The sequence below is a fragment of the Nematolebias whitei genome, chromosome 18, assembly GCF_014905685.2.
Source record: "Nematolebias whitei isolate Nwh7 chromosome 18, NemWhi1, whole genome shotgun sequence".
NCBI classification, from domain to species: domain Eukaryota; kingdom Metazoa; phylum Chordata; class Actinopteri; order Cyprinodontiformes; family Rivulidae; genus Nematolebias; species Nematolebias whitei.
In genome coordinates, this window is record NC_056515.1 from 24879577 (window position 1) to 24889452 (window position 9876).

The window sequence follows — 9876 nt, forward strand, 5'->3', positions numbered from 1 at the left end:
GTGCATCCCTAGTTATATTGCTTTTTGTTTCTCATTGCTGCCTCTGAGCTACTGGTTGTGTTCTGGTTGTGAACATGAAATTAGGACCGCAGCATGTTGGACAGATAAACCCAGTTAATGCATAAACACAAATGTTAGACCTCACGGCAATTACTAAGGACTAATAAAAACAGGCTGCATCTAACTGTGCCAGTTGGTAACTTTTTAATGAACCACATGTTCAAAGCAAGATTTTACGCTGAATTTTTAGTGGGTTGCTGTCATTAATGTAATGAAACAGTTCAGATTTTTTAAGTGTGGTTCTGTAAACATTTTAGGAACGCAGGTTTTTATACTTTCATTCTATACTGTAGGTTTTGTCAAGACTTCATCTAAAATGTTAAATTATACCTGATCTTTTCTCCTTTTTTAAGATTTCAAGTAATATTTTGAAAACTTGTTTGACTCTTTGAAAGTGTGGAAAACAGAACAGAAAGGGCACGCCACTGACTGCGATGTTAGTGAAGTGCGCTGCTCAGATTTTCCATCCTTTCAGTTTGATGTTAAAGATCAATTAATCAAACTTTCGCTTTAAAACAATAATGAAAACAAACGATTCTGTCCCTCTGCCTGTGCCCCACTGTACAGAAAACACAGCAGCTCTGAGGAGACGCAATTCCTCTCTGCGCTTAAAAACAGAAATGAAAGCACTTTTATCCATTTGGTTTCTTTACAATTTCCTCTTTTTATATAAAATCACAACTACAACCCAAATATTTTCTTTTTGCTCGTCTCTTAGCAACTGAAGAGCAGTTTTCCAGTGACATCAGGGCTGGGAGTGAGGGATTTATTTTTTCTCTTTCTCTCTTTAGAGCTTAGTTTCAGTGAAGTCAGGCTTAGGTAAAATTAGATTTTACAGAATATACAATAAATGTGGACTCTTGGATCAGGTTAAATGTAGCAAAGCAGGGAAAATAAATGGATCACCATAAAATAAGATGTACTGAACAGTATAGTTTAACACAAGTAGAAAAAATTGTTGGGGGACCTAAAATTCATGTTCCCAGTTTTCCCTTTTGGTGTCTGCAGTGAAGTGTAGAGCCTGCATTGCAACTTGACTTTGATTTGGCTGTAGAGAAATGTTAAGGACTGAGAAAACACACACACACAAAAAAACATTTTTCTTTATGTGAGGCATGTCTCTGCAGTGTGTGTGTGGGGTTGATGTGTATCTTTACCGTCGGTCGTTCTTCCTGCGTCGAAAAAGCTTTTTGGTGTGAGCAATCTCAGCCTCGTTGGGAAGTGGTGGAAAGACCTGCAAAAGACGAATCAATTGCTATCAGAACCATCACTCTGTGGAGACTTGTACATTTGAACATACTTGTTTATTATGAACATGCACATTGTTAAGTGGACACCTCAAACCAAATGTGTGCTTAAAAGATGTAATTTATGCTGATTCTATGAATGCATTTCCATGTGTTCCATGTGCATTGTAATAACTGTGGATTCATAATTATTATTATTTAACCCAAATGGACCGACAGGTGTGATTAGAATTACGCCCTCATTCACTCCTCTGTAATATACTCAATAATGAGTTGGAAACTGAACTCATAAAACACAGCCTTATTGAACTGGCACGGCAATCATTTTCTTACTTGTACAGGGAAATACTCCAGTATGAGAGCAGGGTTTGGGACTTTACAGGAAAGATGAAGCATTACAGTACAGCTGGGCGATGTATCGAATAGACTCAATATATCACAAGTTTTTCAATTTACAATGGTTAAAATGGCTCAGTCGCAAACATCGAGTATTATTAGACTTGAAAATTCATGTAGTTCTTTTTCTCCCGTCTGCACCAACTGCACGAGGACCCTCCTTCTCCCTCACTGAATACAAACACAGCCCCGCACATGCTGCTTCACACACGCTTACTAACATCGCGAAGGTGGCGCTGCTGAAGAGGATTATTGTTTAATAAATGGAAATATTTTATTTTTTAGACATTTATTTTGTACAGTTAAAGCTGTTTGTTAATAAATGTGCCTGTGTGACAATTGGGACAAAGCTTTGACTCAGAAATATATTTTTGTTATTACTTTATGGAAAGAAAAAAAAATCAAGATATATATTGTATATCGTGATTTATCTTAAAAATATCAAGATATTAATTTTGGTCCATATCGCCCAGCTCTATACTAGACTGAAGAAAACAAAGCAACCATTAACGGGAATTGGACTAAACTGATTCAAATCGTTCATTCAAGCTTTAAAAACATAACGACAGACTCCTCACAGAGAACCGTGAATAATTATGAAAAGATTAAAAGAAGGCGAGAATGAACAAATGCAACAGAATTCTCTCAGTTTATAACACCACGCAACAGATTGACTAACAAACGTCATTCTGTTAGAAAATAAGCAACAGATCACTGTTAAAAGTCAATGAAGTTGTAGCTCTAAATTTTTCATGATGTCAAAAGTAGCTAAAGCGTGATAAATTTATTTCTTTCAGTTTGAAAGCAGGAAAGACGATTTTTCAGGAACAAAATGTGTATTTCATATAATCACAAACAAACAAACAAACAAACAAAAAACAACTTTTTTTATATGACACTATTAGTTTTTCTTTAGCTGGCAAATAGTGAAAGCATTAGAGTTTACGATGGAGTGTAGTCTGCTGGACAGTGCCTCTCATTTAAACATTTCACCTCTTCTGAGTTGGAAATAAGAACTCTGTCATCCATAAAACATCAGCCCTGTCAGTCAAACTGCACACTTTCCCTTCCCTCATCACCACTATGTGCTGTTGCCATGGTTACGGGTGGCCTAGGAGTAGTGCTGTTGAGTAAACATGCAGCGTGCAAAGACGAACGGTGTTGTGAAAAGGACGAGCGCATAAATGAGCCCGACCATGAACAGCTGTGCACACAATGTAGTGTCCAAGACATGATACATGAGTGAGTCTGAGGGAAGCATCAAGCCACTCCAGTAACCGGTAAAGTCAGACGATGTTAATGTCGTCACTTTTCAGGAAGGACCTTCGTGCAAACAGCTGCGTGCTAATAAAAGCAAAGTGAAAATGTGCTAAATGGTAAACACTCTACCTCATATATTGTTCAATGGTGACCACAGTCTGTAAGAATCAGTCTTTTTGATGTTCATCATTAGAGATTAAACTACAAATATTTGTTTAGGCACCGTTCTTGTTTGCTAATTTCAGTTATTTAGTTGTTATTATCACATATTTAAAAAAATGCTAATAATGTGCCAACTTTTCAATGCAAACTGAAATTTCTGCACATAGTGTAACTAGTAGCGTTAATAAAAACAGGAAATACATTATCTTATGATTAGTAGTAGTACTTTTTCATCATATTTTACTCAGTCAAGTTACTTACCAACACAAACACTCTTTATTTCAAACTAAGAACAATTGAATAACTTTTTGGTATACAAAATTTGCATAGATAGAGTTTGTTCTTGATAATTCTATTAAATATTTCACAAATTTACAGCAATTAACAGTTTTCTTTGTAGGAAAATATTTATAGAGTTTTACAACTGCCACATGTTACACAAAAATATGAAATGGGCTAATTAAAGTCATTGTATTCAACATTGCTTTTCCATTATGTAATCTGATAAGTTTCTTCTTTCTGTTAGTTTTTTAAAATAAGTTGTGCTGACAAAACACCAGCATTAAAAGCATTACCTGGTCTTCCTGTGAGGCAGGGGTGTTTATAACGTTTATATATGTTGGCCAATTTTATCCAGATGAAAGGACTCGTGGGCCACAAAAAATGTGAATTTAACTCTCAACGTGAGCAATATTTTGGAGAAAGAGGTTTAAATTGTTGTAGATCCAAAACATTAAACGCCTCATACACACTAAGCTTTGACTTTTATTAAAAATGATTTGATTTGTTTGTTCTATGTTTGTTATTTTCTTGTGTTTGGAAAGTTCGTTTTAGTCTGTTCTCAGCAACAAAAGTGTATTATGAGTAAATGTCCTTTTAAAAGGGGGTTGATCAGCCTTTTGGATCATGGACGGCTCAAAGAGGCTGATCCAAGTTCTAAAAAATCGTCCAGCTGTCTGTCGCTACAACAGATTCATAGAAGGTTTGATAAAGTTGATCAACACGTATGTAGATGATACCATATTATATTCATTTAAACATGTTAATTATTTTATCAACTGCAATATTTAGCCAAGTTTTATGATATAAATCTGGTAGAAATCGGTAAAGGTTTTTGTTGCTTTGTACCATGATGTGAAAATACAAAGATTACAGCCAAAGATTTGTATTTTGCTTAATATTGCTCATTTTGAGAAGATTGTTTTTAATCCGTTTTGCTGTTAAACCTAAACATTATATATAAAAGGATTACCAACAAATTTGCAGAAAGTCTGCATCGACCTCTTAAGCCTACTGGCCAAAATGATACCATTCTTAAACTGCAGCTGTGGGCCGCACAAAATCACTGCAAGGGCCGCACTTTGGACACCCGTGCTGCAAGGCCTATCATAATAGAACAAAACCTACAAAAGTTTTACCATGGTAAACCATTAACAGTGTGATTCCTGTTCATAATAAAATAAATTGGCAACAAGCAGTACTCCATTGCTGAGGGATCTGAATAGTCAATGTTTGTTTTCAAGATGAGTGTTTTTCTGGACTGGAATTGAACAGAGAATGCATGTAAACCATAATGTTTTTAGTGCAAAATATTCAAGTTGGTAAGAGTTACACGGTGTGTAAGAACAGAAGTAGGTTTTCTTTTCTTGTCCAAGGTGGTGCAGAGTAACGGATCCTGGGGAGCAGAGGAAAAAAACTGGTGCAACGGTGGAAGCCAGGGGGTGTTGAACGGTGGTTTTGGCCACCTTAGAATAATCTTTAGCCACCCTAATTATGCGAGAAAACTAAACTTAGTTTCCTCAAATTACAGGGGTGACCAGTTTATATAAATATATAGTGATGGTCATCTTGGATTCTGATACAGCAGCACAGTTTTTGATGAGGACCTTTCTTACGCCTATAGGTGCAGCTTACAAAATGGAAGTCTTCATTTATTTTTAAAGTTATCAACCTCACAGCCGGACAATATTTCCAATTTTTCACTTCGCTCCACGACGAGGGACAAAAACCATGTTTGTAGTTCATAAACAAATGTGAACGTCTGCTCTTATAGATTATTTGTCTACACAGATCTTACAAAGATTATTCTTTAGTTTTTTTAAAAATATATTTTCAGCACTATTTAGACTATTATCTTTTACAATTTTGGTTTATTTTAGCATAAAAGTTGTATGAAGTTTGGGGGCATTTTGTTCTCTGTAACTATCAAGCCTCAAGGCAGCATTTTATAAAAGCTGAAGGGGAGTATCTGAACAGTTTCATAAACAAATCTGTTTTTGTTCTGCAACAAGGACGCTTTGATTATTAATAATATAGCAATATTATTTTCTAAGCTATTTTTCTTAAGCCTGTATATTTCACTGCTAGAACATTAGCACACACACAAACACGCACACATTCAAGTCAAGACTTTAATTTTTCCATTGTCTTATACATGTCGCTCTATATAACTAGAGTTTTATAGTGGACAAAAAATCTTTGATGGGGGGTTTGTGTGCTCATTTTATGGGCCTACGACAAAAACCCATCGTGATACTGAGATGAGCTTTTCTGTGGTTAGCGGTGAGCGCTGTGTAGATCAAACAGATCCATGAGCTGTCCTGGTCCTCGGCCAGACGACCTCTCACCTCCAGTCAGGCAGTGCAGCCACTGTGGACGTGACAAAGATGGTGAAGGCTGCAGGGGGTGGGGGTATAGCAGTGACGGCTGGAGATGTGTGTGGGAGAATGGCAGATAAGTTGACAGAGATAGACACTTTGACAGTGAATTTACATTTGTGATACAAGAATAGTTTTTTTTACAGTGTGTCAGTTTAAGTTGCTATATCTTGCAAAGGGGAGTCAGTGTTTCCCCTATCCAAGAAGTCCCACCCTATCAACAGAACTGAGGACCCTAATATAAATATAATCTAATATATCTCAATATAAATGTAATATGAATCAATTTGCATGCAAATTGGAAATCTCAGCTTTTTGAAATACGCTTTTGCAGGCGTTTTGTTTTGAAGATCAGTGGGGGTTTTATTTCAGCAGTTGTATAAAAAGCAACATCACGACTCTCCCTGTTGGCGAGTGCAGAGTTAGTGAGAGATCTGCATCACTGTCATGTCAGCACGCTGTAAAAACACAAATACTGATAAAGAGTGTCAGGCTTTTACCAAGATATGGACTTCTCTAAGTGTTTATTTATTAAATTTAGAAGCAAAGCAGTGAGCTCAGTTTGTGGAGAACAGAACGTTGTTTCAAGGTTTGGACATTAAATCAGCGCCATCTGACTAAACACAAAGAAATGCAGAGCAGGCACATCAGAAGCTTTGCAGCTCTAAACTGTAAAAAGCAACAACGCCTTCTTATTAAGAGTTACACATCCAGGAAAGGAGCAGTCAAGATTAGTTTTGTAATTTTCATAAAAACAATCATGAACAGTGAGATGTTTTCTGATGAGAAGATTTAAAGAGTGGTTTGATAAATTTGGTGTGTTTATGTACTCTAAAAAAAGAGGAAAAAAACTTTCTACACATTTGTTAGTGACAAACACCTGGCACATATCTTCAGGTAAGGAACAGAACTTCAGTGCTTTCATTCAGTCTTGATGAAAATTTGATTCATTTTAATGGAGAATAAAAAAAACATAAAAATAGCTATTTTATGCCGGTGTTTGAAATGCTGCAAACATGAACACCTTTTAACTAATGTTTAAAAAACATACTCAGTATGACCGGTTCAAATCTGCATAGCACAGTTACAGTGTCTACAATTATTAGCTAATATAAATCATGATAAAAGTTAATTATATACTTAATATTTGGCAGAATTAACTTTAGCCTGTTGGTGTGTTCCTCCACCACAGTCACAGTTCCATATGTGGCCCTCAGGGAGAAAACGTTGCCCACCCTGCACTATCATATATCATTCTGTGTGTTTTCATTTATTTGATTGTCCCCAACAATCAGTATACAGTTCTAGCATAATTACAGGCAAAGGGGTATTTTATTTGAATGAATGAATAGAAAATAATCATTTTCAATGGATAGGTGGAACAATTAAAAAAAGTTTTTAGCTTTTAGGTTAAAAAGGAAAAGATTTGCTTGTGTTGACTTACTGATTTATAACCTATATATAGTTCCAAGTTTATCCTGGGCCTTTTTAGACTAGACATTAGCTCAACAGTCTAATCAGAACTAGTCTACACCTGTCCAATGTGAGGTCAATCAAAGACAACATGTAAGATATTACTGTTCAGCAACGTCCCCCAGATTCAACAATTTTCAGTTAGGTCATCTGGGTGGTTTCTTTTTTTTTTCTGAGACGTTTCACCTTCCAACCAGAAGGCTCCATCAGTCTGAGGAAACACCAAACACAACTGCTCATTCCCCAACAGCTTACTCCAAAGTGGAAAAAAAACAGTTATGTTGGTGCTAAGATGGTCCCTGGGGCACACCGTCTCCTCCGGTGCCTGCCGTCTCCCTCGTCGACAGTCATTTCAAACTGGTTCAAAACACCAAAGTCCATGCTCAATAATACAGGTATAAAATCCTGGGGTTTTATCTGTGGTTTTATCCCAGAGGCCATCTTAGCACTAACATAACTGTAGGGAGAAATGTCTCAGCACAAAAAATGAAACTGTCCAGATGACCTGACTGAACATTTTTGGATTTTATACATGGATTATTGAGCATGGACTTTGGTGTTTTGAACCAGTTTGACATGACTGTCGACAAGGGAGAGAGCAGGCCCCAGAAACCATCTTAGCACCAACATGACTGCTTTTTCCACTTTGGAGTAGGCAGTTGGGGGAGAAGCAGTTGTGTTTGGCGTTTCCTCAGACTGATGAAGCCTTCTGGATGGAAGGCGAAATGTCTCAGAACAATAAAAGAAACCGTCCAGATGACATGACTGAAAATTGTTGAATTTTATACCTGGATTATTGAGCAAGGACTGTGGTGTTTCCACAGATTCCCACTTCAACAGATTTGAATGATCACTTTGTTTCATGACAGTTGAATTTTGAAGATCATTTTTATATGTGGGAACAATAATAGGGGTCCAGTGTCTGAATATTTCAGTATAGTGTATGTGTTTATTCTATAGACAGGAAAGGACAAGAAAATGCATGTTCTGAAGGTTTGCTACCTACAAACAACTCGTCTATTGACCAAAAGTATTTGCTTCATTTACAACTCAAGCCAAGATGTGGTTTTGTAGTAGACTTTCATAATGTGCTTGAGAGTAAAACTTCATATGAAGTAGACATGTCTTCATTGGAAGAGGTTTGAATTAACTTTGTATTTCCACATGCTGTCAGCTTGTTTTAGATTGAAATGGCTGACCAAGCTATTTTCTTCTGATAGTGTCTGAAAAGATTCTTATTTTTTCAAGGATGTGTTGTTAGGGTCACGGCTCGGATCCATTGTTGATCAGTTCATAATGACAGAGCTTTAGTGTGTTAGAGGTTTTAGCAGCAGGGAGTGAAAGTAGGGAAATTAAAAAAGCTACAGGGGATGGAAATGTGAAAAATTGAAACGCGGAACAATTGCAGAACATTCCTTTCAATAGCACAAAAAGCGAAATGCATGCTTTCCTGTCGCTTCTAATGTGTAACAATTGAGGTATGATGCTCAGTCAGTCCATTGTTTCTCTCAGTTTATTTATGCTGTAAGGGCTGAGAGCCAAAAGCAATAAATTTAAAGCTACCCCAGGGGTGGCATTACAGCACAGGTTGTTGAGAGCAGAGGAGAGAGCAAGAGCAGAAACGACTAGAGGAGAGACTGCAAATACAAGATAGCAAGCACGTACAATAAAGTACAGCAAGGGAGTAGAAAGGCAGACGTTGATATCAAGCCAGAATAAATAATGCTCCTGTCTGTGTCTATAAAGAGACTAGATTTAGCTTTTCTCACTCGCTGGGAAATACATAGAGAAAAAAATGTCTTTCATTTATTAGGCACAGGTATGAAACAGCTTGTTAAATACAAGTTAAATCTGAGGCTTTTTTTTTTGTCAGAATCTAATGCAAACCAGATCACATGCAGCCACAGAGCATCAGAAGAGTAGATGATGTTATGATGGAAGTCTGTGTTTAACAGGCAGAGGGATGCCAACATCATGTCTGTACATGAAGCCTTTCTGTAGCACACTGCAGGACTTTCCATTTTTTAACCTTTGACATGTTAAACCCACAATGGCTCCATCTCCTGCTGCCAGACCACCATGTTCTTTGATGCATCTGTCCATCTGTATGCCTCTCCAGCCTCACCAGGTTGCTTATTAACCAAGACACTGATATACCTGATATCTTGCTTCTTACCACAGATCATCTGCTGAATCTCACCGTGAAAGCTCTACATCTCTTTTGGATGTGCTTTTGGCAGACACAAACTGTAGACCTTAAATATAGGAACGGTATTATTTCATCATAAAATAGAGCCACATTTCTTTTAGAGGGTTTTTATGTAAATGTTATGTATGACTTTCTAAATTTATAGGAAATATAATTCTGAAATGTGACAGCAGGAAAATATATTAGCAATGCCAGACTCGTTGTTCTATGTATTTCTTTGTTTCAATGAAACCGATTTGAAAATGTTCATATTAACTTAAATAATACTCAATATAGTAAAATAAACAATAAAACTAGTCTATCTAACATCTAACATATTCCAGAAGTGCTGAAATACTAAAATACTATTGTTTGTTGGTTTGTTTTTTAAACTCCACACTTTTTGAGTCTGGAGGGGGATATATATATATAT

At 36.6% G+C, this 9876-nt stretch overlaps 1 protein-coding gene across 1 annotated transcript in view; it reads right to left on the reverse strand.

Annotated features, from left to right (window-relative positions):
* ctif (CBP80/20-dependent translation initiation factor) overlaps positions 1-9876 on the reverse strand; it is a 60310-nt gene that overhangs the window by 21537 nt on the left and 28897 nt on the right. The window contains exon 8 of the mRNA XM_037691880.1: positions 1218-1294. Coding sequence (XP_037547808.1) covers positions 1218-1294 — 77 coding nt within the window. The remainder of the gene's footprint in view (positions 1-1217; positions 1295-9876) is intronic.